The sequence below is a fragment of the Elgaria multicarinata genome, chromosome 7 (genome assembly GCF_023053635.1).
Source record: "Elgaria multicarinata webbii isolate HBS135686 ecotype San Diego chromosome 7, rElgMul1.1.pri, whole genome shotgun sequence".
Classification (NCBI taxonomy): Eukaryota; Metazoa; Chordata; class Lepidosauria; order Squamata; family Anguidae; genus Elgaria; species Elgaria multicarinata.
This window is the reverse complement of record NC_086177.1, coordinates 88,938,026-88,960,072: the sequence shown is the minus strand read 5'-3', so window position 1 is coordinate 88,960,072 and position 22,047 is coordinate 88,938,026. Positions and strand designations below refer to the sequence as shown.

The window sequence follows — 22,047 nt, the reverse complement described above, 5'->3', positions numbered from 1 at the left end:
ATTATACCCAAGTAAATGTGTATAGTATTACAGGCTATTTATTATTTTATATATTTATTAAAACATTTGTATCCTGCCCTATTATCACTGGGATCTCGAGGTGGCGTACAGGTAAATAGTATAAGACACACTACTGTGGAGTAAATGGAGTGACTTAATACAAAGTATACAGCAAGTCCAGGAGAGTCTGCAGTAATGCTTAATAGAGGAAGGGATGAGAATCAGGCAAAAGACCTGGTTATAAAAATAGGGTGGTACAAGCACACATCACTATCCCTGTTTTCATAAATAAAGTGTATGAAGATATGTGATGACATCACACCAACCCATATTACGCATGTTCAGTGAACGTGACCCAAGATGGTCCCCTCTAGCTTTCTGTCTATGGAATCCCAAAGTGTAGTGAGCAATCATGTCCCAAGGCTAGTTCTCTAAATGTGTAGGTTAGGCCTAGGTGCCATAAGGAGGAAAAAACAGCAGGAGACACAATTTTTGGCAAAGTGATATGAGCCATTGTGAGCCAAGAAAAGGAAGCCTGGAGGAATCTCATTATATTACACTGAATGGAATTGTCTCAACTAATCAGAGCACAGCAATGCTATTTGGTTACTTACCCACAGACATATGGCTCCAACTCTCTACTTTCAACATAGCTCAGGGAGTCTGATCTGCATATGAACCTGCAGCGTTTTCTCAACCATGTAAGTCCATTATCACGATACTTCTCTACAAATCTATGGGATTACTTTGCTTTACAGTACAAGACAATCTGCTGTAGAAATCTCTGCAGGCATTTTTATAGCACTTTGAAGAAGGCCTAACAAAAGAAAGAGGCTGAAATGCATTGGGCTTTTCATGAATGGCCTAATCTACACCAAGCAGGATATTGCACTAATAAAGCAGTATGAAAGTGATATATAAAAAGCAGGAGCCACACTACTGCTTTATAGCAGTATTGAAACGTACTGACAAATGTTGGGACCCATTGACACATACCATATACCGCTTTCATACACTATATCCTGCTTGGTGTGGTTCCTGCCTTTTATATAATGCTTTCATACCACTTTCACACCGCAATATCCTGCTTGGTGTAAATTAGGCCAATAAAATTGCATCCTGAGATCATTCTCTCCCTTTGAATTTTCTTTGAGTCAAATACTTTTCTTTCCTACTCCTTCATTTTTCCTAGTTCTTTTCTCTGCACAAGGTTCCAAATGCAAAGAGTGAAAGAAACAATTCTGTCAATTAAAAAGACTCTGTCCTCACAAAAGAGAGATTGGAAACATAAATGAGGGTGGGAAGAATCCTAGAGTTCCAAACACCATACATTTCCTGAATCTTGTCATTGTATTTATTTCATACAAGGAGAAGGAATAATCTGACCAAGCTACCTCCTTGGGGCCAAACAGAATTGGTCACAGGATACAATCCCTAAGACCACACCATATCTGTTAGGTTTATTTACTTTGCCTTTTGATAGCTTTTGCTGGGATCTAACTACTGTCAGAATTGTTTTATTTATTTATTTATTTATTTATTTATTTATTTATTACATTTTTATACTGCCCAATATCTAAGGCTCTCTGGGCAGTTCACAATTAGAAACATAAAATATAACAAATCAAAACATAATAAAAAGCTTTAAAAGTTTTAAAAAATACCACATAAAACCAAAATAAACCCAGCAGCAGTTACAGCCAAGCCAAAGCCTGTGTGAAAAGATGTTTAAAGGATGTTACATTTTCTGCCTCCTGAACTGCATGAGGGAAGGTTTTCCGGATGGTGGGTGCAACTACAGAGAAGACCCACTGTCGAGGTTCCTCATGTCGACATTCCATCCATTTTGGAATAACCAACATATGATAGTATAGGCCCTGTCCCGAGGAGCTTTCAATATAAATCAACATAAGTGAGAAAGAGGAACATGAGAGAAATGGAGGCAGGGAAAAAGAAGTAATAATATTGATATATGTCACTTAGACATACAAGTTTACTTATAGTAGGGTACGGGGACTAGGGTTGGATTTTAAGGAGCAATTCTGAGGATGTAATAGAGAAGAAAAGGTGGATCTGGAGGAGCAAATGAAGTCAGTAAGAGAGAAGGACTCATGGAAGTATTTTGGGAGGCAGTCCTAGGCATAAGAAGCAGCAAGGGAGGAAGGGCAGAGTTGTTTGAAGAAGGAGGAGGCCTTTGTATAGCTGTGCATGGTGGAGCTGGATGAGCAAAAGTCAGAGACATGGGTGTACTGGGATATACAGTAAGACCAGAGAGATAAGGTGGTTCAAAGTCATGGAAGGTTTTAAAGGTAAAGATGCAATGCTTTTGCAGGATACAGAAGTGGACAGGAAGTTAGTGTAGGGATTTATGGAGGGGCATCATGTGGTCAGAGTGATAAATGAATGATTTTAGCAGCAGACTGCTGGATAGAGGTGAGGAGACAAAGGGTAGTATTAAAGTCAACACTAATGTCAATTACATTGCTTTAGCCTAAATGACCTCTAGTGCAACGCCAATTGCTGGCATGACGGGCTTTCCAGGGAAATCTGATGCTCCAATGAACACTATTGACACTGTGCTACAGGTTACTTATGTTAGCACAACATAATTTACGCTAGGACTAGTGTCAAGTTGGATACTGCCCATTGAAACTAGAGCCCCATTTGCCCGCCATGCATTTTTACTCCAGTGACAAATACCTGTTTGCATCATACTAACTGATGCAAGGTTCCACTTTTAGTTGTTTTAAAATTCTTACTAGTATAAGAGATAAGGTTTTCTGTTTAGTAACACCACAATCAATTCATGTAGCATTAAGACTAACTGATTTCAATGGAAATTCTAAGTTGCTTAGGGCTGTGATTTCAGTAAACAAGTTAGAAATATCAGACACTCAAATGCTTTTCTTAAAATGAAGAATTGTTTTCTTTATTTTACAACTCAAATCAATGCCCTATAGGAATAATTTAATTTTGTACAGTTTTGACAACCAGAACCTACACACATACAAGGATATATTTGTCTGTAACTGATTTAATATTTCTAAAATATCATCTAGGATAATGTTTAGTGTCATAGTTCTGGTGAAAGTTGTTTGTCTATCCCATCCCAGGCACATCGTGTTCTTTTGGAAAGTTACTTTTTAAAGGCTTAAAGAAATAAAAACTTAACCATAAATCACTATCTCATGTTTGCTATTGTCACTAAAATTATAGTTGAAGTTATCAGAGAAATTATATAGTTCAATCATACAGTAAAAAACAAAACAAAAATATAATTGCATACGCTTTACTATGGCAAATTCTTTCACTCATTTTCTGTAACGTCCACATATAAATGCAATATTAAAAGCTTCACTAAAATATTAAGGCATTTCAAAAACTGCAGTTTGAGTGAAATCAGTAATATTAAATTGATGGGTAGTGAGAGGCTTCTCCGTTGCCTCGCAAAAAAGTTCCAATTCACTCACAAAGATCTATCTGCCTCAACCAAAAATAAAAGCACTATATGCACATATGGCTCTGGAACATAGGCTGGGTTTTTAATATTACAAATTTCTCTAAAGACAATAATCAAGTTGAAAAACCTAATTGTTGTTCTTTGTTTAAGCATGATATATTCTTAGTATGCAATACCGTAACATTCTTTATAATTGTATTTTCATGTGTTTATATAAATATAGATTACGTGTTTCCGTAGAAATAAAATCAAACTTGAGATTCAAATTTTAACTAGTATTTGCATGTGTACTGCAAGATTTTACTATAAAGCCACAGACATTTGTAGACCTGTAGACCTGTGTTTGGAACACATTGTTCAGGCGTATGATTAGTTATATTAATACAATAAAGAGACCATTAAAAAGTTCTGTTTCCAAAGTAATAATACAGCCAACTGTGTTCAGGAAGAATCTGAGGACCAGTCACACGCACCAGAAGAGGTGTTTGTCAGGGCTACATTTCCCCCATTTTTCTTTAGCCATTACATTACTAGCATAATTTTAATTAATATTTCAGAATAGTTAATAGGTTGAAATAATCATAAGAGATTGATCCCTAAATATAATTTTAAATCTGACTCATTTGAGACCCATTTAAATAACCTTGAAAGTAATCCTCAAGATATCCCCATATGTCCTGTTCTGTAACATATATAACTCTCTAATGTTAAATTAAACTTAAGTCTGAGCCTTCTAGCTTTGCCATTTCTGTTTTTTTAAAATAAAAAATATGAGCTCTTTTTTCATATGGTTCTCCTCAAGAGAAAACCATCTATGCATGACAGCAAGAAACAAAGCCAATATCTGTTAAACAACAAATATTGTAAAGAAATGATACAGTGATGAAGTAGGTGAATACTATTTGTACATGAACATCTTGGGAACCCACACTATCGGTCTTAAAATGTAAGTTCTTCATGCATATAAATCATATTAACTTTGAAGGAGTTCTGCACATGAAAATCATGAGAAGAACTGGTCTGATGCAGAACAGGAAGCACTCTTACTAACCAAACTAAAAACCAGATTCAATTTCCCTTTCCCAATGAAGCTTGAAGAGCAATATGAGTTATACAGCCCAGTCCTATATGTGTTAAACTGAGCAACAAGTCACACTGAATTCAGTGGATCTTACTCCCCAGTAAGTGTGCATAGGATTTCAGCCTCAATTTGTAATTTTTTTTTAAGTTATCTATTGTTTAAACATACTCTCTGGTATGTTTTAATACTACAGAAATACTTAGTCTACAGATAGCAGCTTACTTACGTCTGGGGCTCCTTTTCATTTTGTTGTTTTTGCTGTGGCTGAAGAACGTTATTTACCAGCTCAGTGATCCCACTAAAGGGAAACCACCTGTTTAAATAAGCAAATAATGTGACTGAATAACCAAATAAAATCACACTAGCATAAATGCTTTCTTACCCAATAATAATAGTCATATAAAGGCAGAAAAGCTACAGCCAATGGGAATGTTCACTGCAATTTAAGTCAGCCACTATTAGGATGTAAGGGAAATAAAGTTTTACACTTAAAATAGTCCACAAGCAGGTAGCAAGAAACTACATCCAACTAAAATGTGGATGAAGTAAGAAGCTGCAGGCAGCTCTTACAAGCCAATCAGAAAGCAGATGACTAACTGCAGCCCCTCAGATATTAGTTAAACCTAATACCATCAAAGGTGCAGAAAGCAGAAAATGGCAAAGATAGAGAAGTCAAGCCCACTGCACTTTTAAGATTTATTACTTACTGTGTCACTTGTGGTTTTTGTTCTTCTTTGACCCTAAAAAGATAAGTTTGTGCAACTGAGTGCAGTGTACTAGAACACAAATCCTACCTACAACCTTCTCTCTCTCTCTCTGGGTTTACTACAACTTTCACTTAGATTACACCAGTTTTGTACTAGTATTAATGTAATATCACAAACACCTAAAATTCTTAATTACTGTTGTGAGTCATATTTTGTCATTAACTTGTCATTTTGTTCAACAGAATTATTTGGAATATTAGTATTTTAAAGAACTATAATTAGCTACGTGATCAATAAAGTGTATTTAATCCTAAAATACTATAATAAATTCCATCCTTTACTTTAGTAAGTTAAAAGCAAGTTAGGAGCTACATATATAAATACTTTTTTAAAAAATAAATGAAATATAACAAATACTGCAGCTGTTCATACATTTGTAGTAGAGGGAATTACTATTATCTCCAAAGTAACCTCACTGTTTCTCTGTAAAGTCCACACATTATGTTTATAGTTAAATGCATGGCTCAAACTGTTTATAGCTCTGTAAGGCCCTTTGTTGTTATAATCATCAGAAGCACAGAAGAGCATGCAAACTCTTGGAGCAAATTGATACTAAATTGCATCCTCTATCCAAACACAAATGTAAAAGGTGAAGAAACCTCTGGTTCTCCCTAGTCTGATAGAAAATTATATATTTTGTTAAATAACTTAGATTTATGTTATGTTACAGTTTTTGGTTAAAGTTATTTATATTTTCAAAGCCCCCATATTTACATAATACTCAGTGCTTTATGAACAATTTTGTGTAAATAGAAGATTTTAAAAATTCTATTAGGCTACATGTTTAGATTCACACCAGATGCTATAGGCCATGCTAGCTTTTCTCTACTAAAAACAAGGTATTCACAACCTTCATAGAAAGTGCCAAATGTGTCCAATCCTGCTACCTGACAAAGGTAGAAATATGAAGCTCCTTATGTTATTATTATTATTATTATTATTATTATTATTTATTTATATAGCACCATCAATGTACGTGGTGCTGTACAGAGTAAAACAGTAAATAGCAAGACCCTGCCGCATAGGCTTACAATCTAATAAAATCATAGTAAAACAATAAGGAGGGGAAGAGAATGCAAACAGGTACAGGGTGGGGTAAGCAGGCACAGGGTAGGGAAAAACTAACAGTAGAAAGTAACAGTAGAAGTCTGCACAACATCAAGTTTTAAAAGCTTTAGGAAAAAGAAAAGTTTTTAGTTGAGCTTTAAAAGCTGTGGTTGAACTTGTAGTTCTCAAATGTTCTGGAAGAGCGTTCCAGGCGTAAGGGGCAGCAGACGAAAATGGACGAAGCCAAGCAAGGGAAGTAGAGGCCCTTGGGCAGGCGAGAAACATGGCATCAGAGGAGCGAAGAGCACGAGTGGGGCAATAGTGTGAGATGAGAGAGGAGAGATAGGAAGGAGCTAGACCGTGAAAAGCTTTGAAGGTTAACAGGAGAAGTTTATATTGGATTCTGAAGTGAATTGGAAGCCAATGAAGAGATTTCAGAAGCGGAGTAACATGGTCGGAGCGGCGAGCTAAGAAGATGATCTTTGCGGCAGAGTGGTGAACAGAAACCAACGGACTGATGTGAGAAGAAGGAAGGCCAGAGAGAAGAAGGTTGCAGTAGTCCAACCGTGAAATAACCAGTGCATGAACAAGCGTCTTGGCAGAAGAGACAGACAAAAATGATCGAATCCTGGCAATGCCCCCAAATTCTTTTGTTCATTTACATGATGCTATATGGTAGTAGTTTATATACTGAATCTAGCCTATAGCAGAATTCTTAGTCCCAAGAACATCCACAGCCACACAAAGTTTCACCCAAGCTGAAGCACAAAAGGCTCTTCAACCCTTGCTCCCTACTGTGCAAACAAAAATTGTCCTGATTAATACCCGCTGCTTTTTTTAATGTATATATAATACAAAGACATCATGTACTGTCTAGTCTGACCCTGTGTTTTTGGCTTATTATTTGTTTTAAAATTCCTCCATGTTTTTGGTTTGTGTGAGTGTCCTGTTGATGAGGCACGCAATCAGCAGAGCCAAAGTTGTTGACGCTTCAGTCCTGGTTGAGTTCAGAAAATGGCCCATGTTAATTCATTGTTGACCAGTATTATACGGTGTTCTTATTTTCATCTCTTGTTGCTGTTGAACATAAGAACCTGCTGGGCCTTACATCATTTTATGACAGATTATGAGCCCATCTAGCCCAGTATTATCTACTCTGACTAGCACAGTCTCCCCAAAGCCTCCAGCTCTGACATCCCTGTAACTGAGGATGCCAGGGATTGGATTTGGGCCCTTATGCCTGAATGCATATGTTCTACCAGTGAGCTATATTACTACACAGCTTTGATTATAGAATCATAGAATCATAGAATAGCAGAATTGGAAGGGGCCTACAAGGCCATCGAGTCCAACCCCCCTGCTCAATGCAGGAATCCACCCTAAAGCATCCCTGATAGATGCTTGTCCAGCTGCCTCTTGAAGGCCTCTAGTGTGGGAGAGCCCACAACCTCCCTAGGTAACTGATTCCATTGTCGCACTCCTCTAACAGTCAGGAAGTTTTTCCTGATGTCCAGCCGGTATCTGGCTTCCTGTAACTTGAGCCCGTTATTCCGTGTCCTGCACTCTGGGAGGATGGAGAAGAGATCCTGGCCCTCCTCTGTGTGACAACCTTTCAAGTATTTGAAGAGTGCTATCCTGTCTCCCCTCAATCTTCTCTTCTCCAGGCTAAACATGCCCAGTTCTTTCAGTCTCTCTTCATAGGGCTTTGTTTCCAGACCCCTGATCATCCTGGTTGCCCTCCTCTGAACACAGAGCTTGTCTGCGTCCTTCTTGAATTGTGGAGCCCAGAACTGGACGCAATACTCTAGATGAGGTCTAACCAGGGCCGAATAGAGAGGAACCAGTACCTCACGTGATTTGGAAGCTATACTTCTATTAATGCAGCCCAAAATAGCATTTGCCTTTCTTGCAGCCATATCGCACTGTTGGCTCATATTCAGCTTGCAATCTACAACAATTCCAAGATCCTTCTCGTTTGTAGTATTGCTGAGCCAAGTATCCCCCATCTTGTAACTGTGCCTTTGGTTTCTATTTCCTAAATGTAGAACTTGGCATTTATCCCTATTAAATTTCATCCTGTTGTTTTCAGCCCAGCACTCCAGCCTATCAAGATCACTTTGAAGTTTGTTTCTGTCTTCCAGGGTATTAGCTATCCCACCCAATTTTGTGTCATCTGCAAATTTGATAAGCGTTCCCTGCACCTCCTCGTCCAAATCATTAATAAAAATGTTGAAGAGCACTGGGCCCAGGACTGAGCCCTGCGGTACCCCACTCTTTGCCTCTCCCCAGTTTGAGAAGGTTCCATTGATAAGTACTCTTTGAGTCCGATTCTGTAGCCAACTGTGAATCCACCGAATAGTTGTTCCATCTAGCCCACTTTTAGCTAGTTTGTTAATCAGAATATCATGGGGCACTTTGTCAAAAGCTTTGCTGAAGTCAAGATATATGATGTACACAACGTTCCCACGGTCCACAAGGGAGGTTACCTTATAAAAAAATGAGATCAAATTTGTCCGACAGGACTTGTTCTTGACAAATCCATGTTGGCTTCTAGTGATCACCGCATTGATTTCAAGGTGTTTACAGATTGACTTCTTTATAATCTGCTCCAGAATTTTCCCAGGGATGGATGTCAGACTGACTGGTCTGTAGTTCTCAGGTTCTTCCTTTTTGCCCTTTTTGAAGATAGGGACAACGTTAGCCCTCCTCCAGTCGTCCGGCACCTCACCCGTCTTCCATGATTTTTGGGAGAAGACTGAGGCAAAGTAGGAATTGAGCACTTCAGCCTTTTCTTTGTCATCTGTTATCAATTTGCGATCCTCATTAAGCGGTTGAACCACCATTTCTTTCCTCTGTCTTTTACTACTCACATATCTGAAGGAAGCCTTTTTATTGCTTTTAGCATCCCTCGCTAATCTCAGCTCATTCTGAGCTTTAGCCTTCCTGACGCCATTTTGGCACTTCTGCGCCACTTGTCTGTACTCTTCCTTTGTAGCCTGGCCTTCCTTCCACTTCCTATATGTATCCCTTTTTGTTTTCAGGTCATCTCTAAGCTTTTTGTGGAGCCACATTGGTTTCCTCTGTTGTCTTCTATCTTTTCTCCTTGTTGGAATTGTTTGTAACTGTGCCTTTACAATTTCCTTTTTTAAATACTCCCACCCATCCTGCACTCCTTTTCTCATTAGGCTCATTTGCCATGGGACCTTACTTATCATAGTTCTGAGTTTATTAAAATCAGCTTTCCTAAAATCCAGAGTACGTGTATGGCTACACTCAACTTTTGTCTCCTTCATAATCAAGAATTCAAGTATGACGTGGTCACTTTCCCCCAGAGTTCCCGTAACTGCCACTTTATCTACTAAGTCATCCCTATTGGTCAATATCAAGTCAAGGATTGCCGATCCTCTAGTTCCTTCCTCCACTTTCTGTAGGAGAAAGTTATCACCCACACATGTCAGGAATTTGTTGGAGGGCCCCTTTTGGCAGTATTGGTCTCCCAACAGATATCAGGGTAATTGAAGTCCCCCATCACTACTACATCACACTTCCTTGAAACACTGGCAATTTGTTTCTCAAAAGTTTCATCCTCGTCGTCTCCTTGATTGGGTGGTCGGTAGTAGACTCCGATTATCATGTTCTTTTTATTCCTTGCCCCATTTATTTTATTCCAGATGCTCTCGATGGGGCTCCCAGTCTGATCCGCCTGTATTTCTGTGCAGGGATAGGTATTTTTAACATATAGTGCAACTCCACCTCCTTTTCTATTTCTTCTGTTCTTTTTGAACAAGTTATATCCTTCAATTGCTATATTCCAGTCATGGGAGTCATCCCACCAAGTTTCAGTTATACCTATCAAGTCGTATTTGCCTTCATGTAATAACAGTTCAAGTTCGTTCTGTTTGTTTCCCATGCACTGGGCATTAGTATATAGACATCTAAGACCATGTGTTTTATAGTCTGGCTTTGTTCCTACATTGTTGCGGACACTATTTTGGGCACTATTGGAGCTGTTCTCTGTACTGTGGTGCCTTGGCCTTCATCCATTGTTGCCTCGAAATTTACGTCTCCCGCCCCCTTAAGATTCAGTTTAAAGCCCTCCTGATCAAGTTCTTTATGCTGTGGCCGAACACATTCTTTCCAGCCTTTGTGAGGTGCAACCCATCCCTTGCCAGCAGTCCATGTTCCAAGTAGCGTAGCCCGTGGTCCCAGAATCCAAAACTCTCACGACGGCACCACCTTCAAAGCCAGTCGTTCATCCGGAGTATTTTTCTTTCCCTTTCTAATAGGGATGTGCTCCGCTTCTAATCGGACTGGCGAATTAGAAGCGGAGCGGGGTGCTTAAGGCGGAGGCGAAGAGGATTGGGGGGGCCGGCGGAGCGTGGCGAAGCGGATCGAGGTGAAGGCGGATCCTTCGCCTCGATCTGGAGCTCCGCCGGAAAGGTAAGTGGGGTTTACTGGGCCCTGCCGCTGTCACTGTCGCCCATGCGGTGACAGCAGCAGGGCCCGGTAAACCCCCCCTCCTCTCCCTTACCTGCCTCCGTCCACGGTCCGTCGGCTTCTTCAATTGAGCCCGCGGTTCAACCAGGAAGTCTAGGCCGCATGGCCCAGACTTCCTGGTTGAACCGCGGGCTCAATTGAAGAAGGCGACGGACCGCAGACGGAAGCAAGTAAGGCCCCCCTCCCCCTTGGTCCCTTACCGGGCTCTGCCGCCATCGCCGCATGTGTGGCGACGGCAACAGGGCCCGGTAAACCCCCCTGCCCTCCTCTCCCTTACCTGCCTCCGTCCGTGGTCCGTCGGCTTCTTCAATTGAGCCCGCGGTTCAACCAGGAAGTCTGGGCCGCACTTGCAGCCAAGACTTCCTGGTTGAACCGCGGGCTCAATTGAAGAAGTCGATGGACCGCAGACAGAGGCAGGTAAGGCCCCCCTCCCCCTTGGTCCCTTATCGGGCTCTGCTGCCGTCGCCGCACAGGCAGCGACAGCGGCAGGGCCCGGTAACCCCCCTGCCCTCCTCTCCCGGCCTTACCTGGCGCCACTCCCCTCCACTGCGGAGCTCCGATTCAGAGACGGAGCTCCGCAGCGAAGAGGAGCGGAGTATGGGCGGAGCTGGGCAGAGCGGCGTGGAGCAGGCCGATCCAAAATTTTCGGATCGGCCCGCGGGGCGGAGCGGGGGGTCCATGCACACCCCTACATTCTAATCCTCTTCCAAGAACCGGGAGGATGGATGTGAAAACTACCTGGGCCCCAAAGTTCTTCAGTTTCCTTCCCAGAGCTTCAAAGTCTGAAATGATTTCTTTGTAGCTCTGCTTGGCGACATCATTTCTTCCCACATGGATGAGAAGAAAGGGGTATGTGTCCGTGGGCTTTATGAGCTTCGGTAACCCTTCAGTCACATCTCTAATCTGTGCTCCAGGGAGACAGCACACCTGGCGAGTCCATGGGTCTTCACAACATACTTGGGTTTCAATCCCACGCAGCAGGGAGTCTCCCACAACGACTACTCTTCTCTTCTTCTTGGTTGACCGACCTTCTGCCTCTTGGTCACTGTTGCATGGTGTCTCCTGTACTTCTTCCTCTGCAAACTGCCCTTCAGTCTCATTCTCCAGAAGCTGAAAGCGGTTGCTTAACTCTAATGGTTCCACCGGTGCAGAATGCCTTCTAATTCTTCTGCTCCTAACTGTCACTCTTTTCCAGGGAGTTTCCTCTTCATTGGCTTTCCTCCCCTCAGCATACTCCACTTCTGCTTCAGCTGGCTGTTGCTCTTCAATCTCATGTGCTTCTTGTTGCTGTTGCAGTTCCACCGTTCGGTCTAAGAACTCCTCGACTTCTCTTACTCCTTGGAGGGTGGACACTCGCCGCTCAAGTCCTCTCAATTTTTCTTCCAAAAGTGCCACCAGCTTGCACTTGTTGCAGGTATACGCCATGTTGAGCTCAGGCAGAAACATGAACATTGCACACCCTTTGCAGGTCACCACCTCTAGGGACTCCTTTCCATCCATATTGTCGATTTCTGCTTTGGTTTTTTCCTTTTTGATGTACATCAAAAGCTATTTTCTAAATGCAGTTACACAAATTGAAACCTGCATTTCAGTAACACAAAAATAAAGATCCTCAGACATATTCAGTGTAGGAGCCTTCCTTCCCTCTGTGTGTGTACACATATACACACACATACACATACACGAATAGAGATGTGAAGGCCTGGGAGGGAGGGGGAAACAGGAAAAACAATGTGGGGGACACACATTTTTTTCCATATTTTCCAAAAATCCTTGGGGGGGGGAATAGGTTTGTGGAGGAGTTTTGTGCCCCTTCCCCATTTTTCCCAGGGTTTTTCCAAGCCTTCACATCTTGAAACATATACACATACACATGGTATATGATCCCCTCTTTTATGAAACATTTGTCTATAAACCACATCCAGGCAGAATAGTTTTTTAATTTCAAAACTTATTTTTTTCATCTATTCAGTTATTTCTTATTCAGAAGGTTCCAATTACTAATTATGGACATCCTTTGACTCCTGCACTTTATATCTTCAAAGTTGGACTAGAGCGGCAGCTGCTGCTTTGGTCACTCCTGTAGGGGACTATGTAGTTGCTTAAAATAACCAATTGTGTGCAACGAAATAGTCAGCACTGCCAAATACATGACACAATAACCAACAGTTGTGCAAATAATCAATTCTGCACAGCATTGGTTATTTTGGCTGAATAACCGCCCAGGGTGTAAAAAAGTCTCAACAGACAACACAATAACCAACCTTTGACAATTTAACTCACTGTTGGTTATTGTGTCATCCAAACCCAGACGTTTGTGAAGTGAATATTCAGAGCTTCTGACACAACAGACAACATACTTAACCATTTGTGAAACATATAAACATATTCCTGATTGCCAATTTCTAGCTCATTCCTCAATATCCATGTACACTGTACTTAAATTGGGTAACAATCATATAAAAAATAAGCAATGAAGCACATAGCATGAGAAGATACTTTTACTGATCCTTTTCCAGTGAGAGTCCACCACCAACACCTTACCCTGCATCCATCCTCCAAGCTGCAGCCCAACAAAAAGAAAGAAATATGGTCTTTTCATGAAGATTAAGAGGAGTCAGGAGTATGATGCTTCTTGTGAGTTCACACTGTTGAATTTTAATTTTGCTCATTTCCTGTCCCTGAATTCAAGTTAGCTCTACAAGAAACCACTCTAAATATTTTAGCGTTGTATAAAGCAGTGTTTTTTTAAGCTTGCTGATCTTGGTTTCTTTTGCCTTTTTTCCACAACTCTCAACCCGGCACTGTTTCAAATCAGAGAGCCATATATACAGCCTACTGTGGTGTGCAAACATTTACTAACTGGTGCACTATGCCAACAGTGGCATGAGAAAGTGTAACAGAAGAAGCCACCTCTGGGACTTCTGAAAACTAAAGACAGTGAAACAGCATTCATACAAAATGGGAGCTCTTCACAAATGCTGGGACAAGTGGAGGACCAGTCCCCCCCCCAATCCAATGTGAATTAATGAGATTGCTCCAATAGAGTGTATTCAACTCAACCATGTCTTGCTAGTTTTCTGAAGATAGATTGTATTAACACCTTGGAACATCTTTTGCTCTTTCCTGGAATGTAATTATTTCAGCCTCTTCTAGAGATATCAAATTTACAGGATATCAAAATGTATCAGAAATGTTTTTCCCCCATCACAATGCTTATCCCATAGCCAGTGTTATGGCATGTACAGTGGTCAGAATGTCAACTGTGAGGACCAAAGCTCAAATCCACACTCAGCCACAGAACTCACTGGGTGTTCTTGAGCCAGTCACTATTTCTCATGCTAACATAGGGTGACAATATGAAAAGGAGGACAGGGCTGCAGATCCTGCAGGTGCCCTGCCCTCTTTTAAATCTGGTCACAGTATAGCTGCAGTATAGCTCCTGCAGCTTTAACTGCTGCGATGAAGAGGAAATTTCACCAGGTGCGACATGCATACAAATGACACCTGCTGAAATTCTCTTTTCTATGCAACTGTTAAAGATACAGGAGCCCTGTCCTCCTTTTCATATGGTCACCCTACCTAATATATCCCATAAATCTGTTGTAAAGACATGGAAGGGGTGGGGGAAGAATCATGTAGGCCATATTAAGACCCGTGGAATAAAGATGGAATATAAATGCACATAATTTTTTTAAAAAATCCTCTTAATACACCTCCATCAGAGGCAATTTTACAGCCTTGCTAGGCAGCTTGGTTCACTCTCCCATGATCTTGACAGCTACGAAATATTTTCAGATATTCAGCCTAAATCTACAGTGTTAAAACCTGAATCAACCCTTTTCCTCTCTCCAGTGGCCTGGTAAAGTCATTACTCTAACTCCACGCTTACGCTTACGCTTACACTTACACACACACACACACACACACACACACACACACAAACACCCCAAGTAGGTTAACTTCAGTCATCTGCATCAGAGTTCTGCTGTTTCAGAGCGCCTCCACGTGGATGACAGGAGCAATTGCAAGGAATATACTGCCAAAGTCTGCTTAAGTATCCAAAGGCTGTGACGAACAGTTACCTCTGTGGAGCAATGGAAGCTACCTCCCCTCTATCACTAACCATAATCCAGCAGTATAAGCCTGACAACTGTACAAATGTAACAGATAGCAAGAGAGGGAGTTGCCTCAGGGAGAACGCTTCCCCCACCCCCACCGCCCCATTCACAATTGCAACTACTTGCCCTACTCCACTCTAAGTCAATGGAAGACTGAAATTGACTCGTTGACTAGTCCTGACAAAAATCAGCTTCTGGTCTTCTCAATATTCTTCTGGTGGGAAACTTTAAAAAAGAAATGCAAATATTCTTGAATGATGGGGCATATTCTTGAATGGTAGGGCACTTGAATGGTGGGGCACTTACATTTGTGTGAGTATGTGTGTGGTTCTTTTTTAAAGGGTCACATAAGCATTGCTGAATATGTGAATAAGCAGCCCCACAGAATAAAAAAACAGAGTAAATAATCTCTTTATTTTTAAAATAAATAAATAAAGTAAGCTCTCCTTGGCTTTAGAGTTAGTTGAGTAGAATGTAGAAAGGCCATTAAATCCAATTCTTAGGGAAAAGATCAGGCATAAAAGAAAAAATGGATGAGGAGGGAAGAGAAAAACAAACAAACAAACTCAGGCGCCAATTCTGAAAAGTTATATATTGTTTCCTATAATAATCAGCTGGAATGGAACAGTTCAGGGAGAGGAAGAACAAATGGAGCTTGTACCCCAACAAATTCGAAGGAGTGGGCCAGCTTCCCATCTCCGCCTCTACTTGATGCAATGGTTGTTGTCAGGTAACAGTTCATGGGTGGAGGTCCGATGGATTATTTATTTATTTATTCTTAAATTTTATACCCTGCCTTTTCACTACAAAAATTCCTTGAGAGGCCTTACATCACAATTAAAACCACAATAATAGAAACCTCCAAAGCCAAAATACACCAAAATAACTAAACAATGCCAATTTCTAAAACTTTGGCCTTAGCTAGACCTAGATCATTATCCCAGGCAAATGGAAGGGTCGTCCCTGCCTGTTCCAGGAATCCCTGTGTGGCATTTGGATGCACAGGAATGATCCCGGGTCAATCCCAGGATATAGGCCTGGTCTAGCCATGGCCTAAGTCATACTTGGTTTTATTTATTTTTTATTTATTTATTTATTTATTACATTTTTATACTGCCCAATAGCCGAAGCTCTCTGGGCGGTCATACTTGTAGTCATACTTGTAGACCAACTGAAATAATTAAAGTCCCATTGATTTCACTGGTCTACTCTAAGTTAAATCTGTATACAACCCAATATTTTAGCACACACAGATATAGCATATTATGAAAATGATTTCTAATATTTCCTATTGAACAATAATTTGTCTCAATAATAAAGAGAAAAGACAGAAGGACCAAAGCTACCTGATTCAGGTCTGTACTCATAATATAGGAGTTGATGCTGGTAAAGCTCGTTTCGGACATATTTTCGAAGTGGCATCAGCTTTTGCTACTGTAGTAGGTTGAGCAGTAATATTTTATTGTTATGTGTAAAAATCATATATTTCCTGGAAAACGTTTGAATTTTACCAAAAGCAATTTCCATTTTTCTCTAGTATTTTATGCATACTTTCTAAACTCTACTTTTAATTTGTTAACAATACAATCCTATAAATGTCTTTTCAGAAGTAAGTCCTGTTCTTGTCAATGGGAATTTTCCCCAGGCAAGTATGTAAAGGATTTCAGCCTAAAGTAACTTTGGTATCCCATTGCAATGTCCCACTAAGAGCTAAGAATGGCCTTCAGAAGCTACCTCTTTAGGGATAGCATAAAATAATAAGCATGCTGAGAAGCATTCTACTTGGCTTCTAACCAGCTTTTAAATTCTCTTCCAACCATGTCTGACTCTGAAGAAGCCCAGACATCCCAATACTTCGTTTCTAGCCACGTATTTGATAGTCAGGAACAGGATTGACAATGAAAGACAGTTATTAAGTGAATTACTAGTGTTATTTAGTTAAGATAGTTCTGTTCTACTTTTTGACCCATACAGGTTCACAACTGCTGTTTCAAATGTTAACTATAATTTAAATAAGGTAATATAATGTAAATAGCCTGACTAAACTCCTTTAAAATACATTCATATGCATATCTACTCATAGGTAAATCTCACTGATTTTGAAGGGGCTTACTCCCCACCCAGGTTTAACATAATAATAATAATAATAATAATAATAATAATAATAATAACAACAACAACAACAACAACAACAACAACCACAACAACCACCACCACCTCCCACTGCAAGCAGTGGAAGGGAATCCATTTAGACCAGTCTCAGAGCTGGTCTAAATTCACCTCCTTGTCGGGGGCATGATTGGGATCCAACAAAGCCACTCATCCCATTGATTGCTACACCTCCAATATGTCTCTTCCCCCCCCCCCCCGAATGTCAAGATCTGACACCATGAAGGGAGCAGCCATGAAAATGTCCGCAGTGGCTGGGAGGAGCCAAGAGCGAGGCTCCTAAATTGGAGGGGGGGAACCACCTCCAAGATTGGAGCTTCATTTAAACTTAGGAGGTGTCTATCCAATCAATCCTATGACCCCAAGGATGCTTCTCAAGGGCCATAATATTACTCTGTTAATGATTTAAACTATATGATTCAAATGCCATGCATTTTCAGACTTCCATAAGAACTCTATCCCCTGAGTAACAAGGATTTAAATGGTAAGAGAATAAAATTGGAATAGCAGCATACAAAAGCCATCAGAGGTACATAATGTTAACTTTTTGTGAACCACCCAGGGAGCTTCGAAAATGCAATAAATAAATAAATAAACTTTTTAAAGTGTTTTTTTTAATAGCATTAATCTTTATTGTTATCCTACACTATAATTCCCCCCCCCCACTTTAATAGGTCACACTTTTGAGGTAACAAGGTGCAAAAGAAAAAGGGAAAAGAAAGTCAGTTTGTGCCGAATATAGAGGGAGAGGGGTGTTCACACAGGTGGCAGCAGTCAATCTGTGGCCTAGCAATTGTGCCCTTGATGATCAGAAGCCCCCAAACTCAGAGGCCTCTGATCACCGAATGCAGGGCAGGAGGTGCAGTAGAGGTAATCTTCACCTCCCCGTCCTCCCGCCCTGCATTTTTTGCTGGATGGACTTTTTCTAGCTACTGCGCTTCAGAGGGGGAGGAGAAGCAGGCTGTAGAAGTCTCAGGATAGCTCATATCCTGGCCTCCCCACCCCACTCCACCCACTGGAATACCCTCTTTACCCCCTCTCCAAGGTCGCTTTTTTGAACTTGGAGGCCATTCAGAGTCAGCGCCATTCTTTTCATGCCTGCTGCAAGAGGTGAGATCTCCAACTCTCCTTCTGAGGTCAGAGGGCTGTCCCCAACCCTGGATGGGGGAATCCTCAGTATCCTATGCCCCCCAGCAATGTCTAGGGGCCATAGATTTGCTCCTTAATCGTGTGATTATTATTATTATTATTATTATTATTATTATTATTATTATTTATTTATTTATATAGCACCATCAGTGTACATGGTGCTGTACAGAGTAAAACAGTAAATAGCAAGACTCTGCCGCATAGGCTTACAATCTAATAAAATCATAGTAAAACAATAAGGAGGGGAAGAGAATGCAAACAGGTACAGGGTAGGGTAAGCAGGCACAGGGTAGGGTAAAACTAACAGTAGAAAGTAACAGTAGAAGTCTGCACAACATCAAGTTTTAAAAGCTTTAGGAAAAAGAAAAGTTTTTAGTTGAGCTTTAAAAGCTGCGGTTGAACTTGTAGTTCTCAAATGTTCTGGAAGAGCGTTCCAGGCATAAGGGGCAGCAGAAGAGAATGGACGAAGCCGAGCAAGGGAAGTAGAGGCCCTTGGGCAGGCGAGAAACATGGCATCAGAGGAGCGAAGAGCACGAGCGGGGCAATAGTGTGAGATGAGAGAGGAGAGATAGGAAGGAGCTAGACCGTGAAAAGCTTTGAAGGTTAACAGGAGAAGTTTATATTGGATTCTGTAGTGAATTGGAAGCCAATGAAGAGATTTCAGAAGCGGAGTAACATGGTCGGAGCGGCGAGCCAAGAAGATGACCTTTGCGGCAGAGTGGTGGACAGAAACCAACGGACTGATGTGAGAAGAAGGAAGGCCAGAGAGAAGAAGGTTGCAGTAGTCCAACCGTGAAATAACCAGCGCATGAACAAGCGTTTTGGCAGAAGAGACAGACAAAAATGATCGAATCCTGGCAATATTATACAGGAAAAATCGACAAGATTTAGCTACTGCCTCAATATGAGGAATAAAGGAGAGCGAGGAGTCGAATATAAAGCCAAGGCTACGAGCTTCCTTGACCGGAGTAAGCGTAACATCATTGACAGTAAGAGAGAATGAGAGATGAGGAGAAGGTTTAGGAGGAAAAACAAGCAATTCAGTCTTTGCCATGTTAAGTTTCAAGCGACGATGAAGCAGCCAAGCTGAGATATCTGAAAGACATGCCGAGATACGATCGTGAACATCAGGAGAAAGTTCCGGAGATGACAGATATAGTTGTGTATCATCGGCGTACAGATGATATTGGAGGCCATGAGATTGAATAAGCTTGCCCAAGGGCAACATGTATAAGGAAAACAACAACGGGCCAAGTACCGAGCCTTGCGGAACCCCTACTGAAAGGGGAAAGGAGGAAGACGAGCTGCCATTAGTCAACACGCTGAAAGAGCGACCCGCTAGATAGGAGGCAAACCAGTTATAGACAGAGCCACAAAATCCAAGGTCATGAAGGGAATCTAAGAGAAGATCATGATCAACCGTGTCAAAGGCTGCAGTTAGATCAAGGAGAATAAGAACGGAATAATGGCCTTTAGACTTGGCAGTAAGGAGATCATTGGTGATCTTAGTAAGGGCTGTTTCGGTGGAATGCAGAGGATGGAATCCAGATTGAAAAGGATCCAGAGCAGAGTTACTAGAAAGAAAGTCAAGACAGCGAGAGTAGACCGCACGCTCCAGGATCTTTGAAACAAACGGCAACAAAGAGATAGGTCGGTAGTTAGACAGAGATAGCCTATCAAGAGTAGGTTTCTTGAGAATGGGAGAGACTGTAGCATGTTTAAAAGCAGAAGGAAATGAACCAGAGGACAGAGAAAGATTAATAATATGAAGCAAGGAAGGGAAGATAGCAGGAGTAAGATTAATAAAGACGCGAGAAGGAATCGGATCACGAGAACAAGTGGAAGGCTTCGAAGAGCGCAGTATTGTAGACAGTTCATCCGCAGAGACCGAAGGAAACGCAGAGAAATTTGCAGGAGGAGCTGACAAATGAGGAACAGGAACTGGAAGAGGAGCAGAGCTGGCCAGATCAGAGCGGATAGTTTGGATTTTAGCATTGAAAAAAGAGGCAAAGTTATTAGCAGACAGAGAGGCGGGGAGAGATGGCGGATTAGGCTTCAGAAGAGAATTGAAGGATGCAAAGAGCCGCTGAGGATGCCTAGCATTTGACTGGATCAGCGTTGAGTAGTACTGCTGTTTGGCCAGTGAGATGGCAGAAGAGAAAGAGGAGAGTACAAATTTGTAATGGACAAAGTCTGCCCGGTCCCTGGTCTTACGCCAAAGGCGTTCAGCTGCCCTGTGACTGTAATGTTCCCCTATATGCCCTGCCACTTGATCAGCCTACTCTGTGCTAGTTGATAGGGGTAGAACATGAGAAATGGACCAGAGTGGAGACTAATTTGCTGCCATCGACATCCAGGAGACAAAAAGGGACCAGATCCAGTAGGACTTCTGTTTGGCCACAGTGAGAATAGAATGCTATACTAAATAGGTCTTTGGTCTGATCCAGCAGGCTCTTCTTATGTCCTTATAACATTAAACAAGAAATGTATTATTAATTTTATTTATAATATATATCCCAAAATACTTTGCAACATAAACAATATTTAGGGGGTTAATAATCAGTGAGAATTGTATATCTGAATGCATTTTAAAATCCTTCATAGAATGATTCAATATATATTGTGATATATGACACCTGAGCACTTCATACATTTGAGTAGCTTAGAATATAAACTGTTATAAAGTAATTAACTGATGCAATTTAGTTATCCTAAAAATGTACTTACTGTTAAAATTCTGTTTGGTAGTCCGATTACAGCCATTTAATAATGCACTACATTGATGATCAGACTGAGGTTTTAAGTAAGTATATTTTCTAGGGTGATTAAAATTAAATTTTTCAGAGTAGAAATGTAGCTCTATATTTATTCCTGTTTGGTCTATTGAACAATGTTGCGTTATTCAAACTTTAGAATGAAAAGAATTGCTGAATGTTTAATAACTGGATGAATCCAGAGCCATATTTACCTAACAAATCATTGTTCTAACCCAAGGAACTCAATGCTCTAGTTACCTGTTAATTAGGAACGTTTATTCATGTTTGTTTGCAGCTGGTATATTCATTTAAAATGAATAGAACTGTCTTTCATGAAAAGACAGTATTTAGTGACAATCTGTAAATACAAACTGCCATTAATAACCAACTCAGGAACGTGAAATTAGACTATTAGAACTGAGTGTCTGATATTATTTGTTTACAATCTAATATTTAATTTTCTCCCTAAGAATTATTTCTTTAAAAGTTCTTTAAAACATTATTTCATTCTATAAGAAGTAATATATATTACTAACCCCTATAGAAATATACTTGAACAACAGCAGTGTGATATGAACTGTATTTGTAATGTCTTGAATAAAAGACTCCACAGGTTGCTGATTGTTGTGAAAAAACTAACTGAAACTTCAGCAATTATATTATTTTCTTTTAACAAGAAAAAAATCAACAGTTAGAAATAAATAAATGTTCCTATTTCATATTTAGCAATGCAATTTTCAAAATGGATTAAGTGGTTCAGAAACACTTGTAGTATGCAAATTACTTCAAAGCATTAAATCAACCTGTAATTATTACCATTGTTAATACACCAAAGATTGTTAATATTTTAGCTAGTACCCAAAGTACTAGTTGCAATGTTCCATGCGCATGTCAGGGAACCTTTCCACTCAAGTCACCACTCATGAAACTGAGGGTGTGTTTAACTTGGGATGCAACGCTATGAGCATTTCGACAGAAATAAGTCCTACAACTCCCAGCA

The 22,047-nt window shown here is 40.6% G+C and overlaps 1 protein-coding gene across 3 annotated transcripts in view; it reads right to left on the bottom strand.

Annotated features, from left to right (window-relative positions):
• Window positions 1-22,047, bottom strand: part of RIMS2 (regulating synaptic membrane exocytosis 2) — a 422,508-nt gene that overhangs the window by 369,889 nt on the left and 30,572 nt on the right. For 2 of the 3 annotated variants that reach the window (XM_063131026.1, XM_063131028.1), the window contains exons 2-3: window positions 5,249-5,281; window positions 4,768-4,854 (exon numbers count right to left, since the gene is read on the bottom strand). The exons of the other annotated variant lie outside the window; for it this stretch is intronic. In XM_063131026.1, the coding sequence (XP_062987096.1) occupies window positions 4,768-4,854; window positions 5,249-5,281 (120 nt within the window). The remainder of the gene's footprint in view (window positions 1-4,767; window positions 4,855-5,248; window positions 5,282-22,047) is intronic. 3 annotated transcript variants of the gene reach the window in all.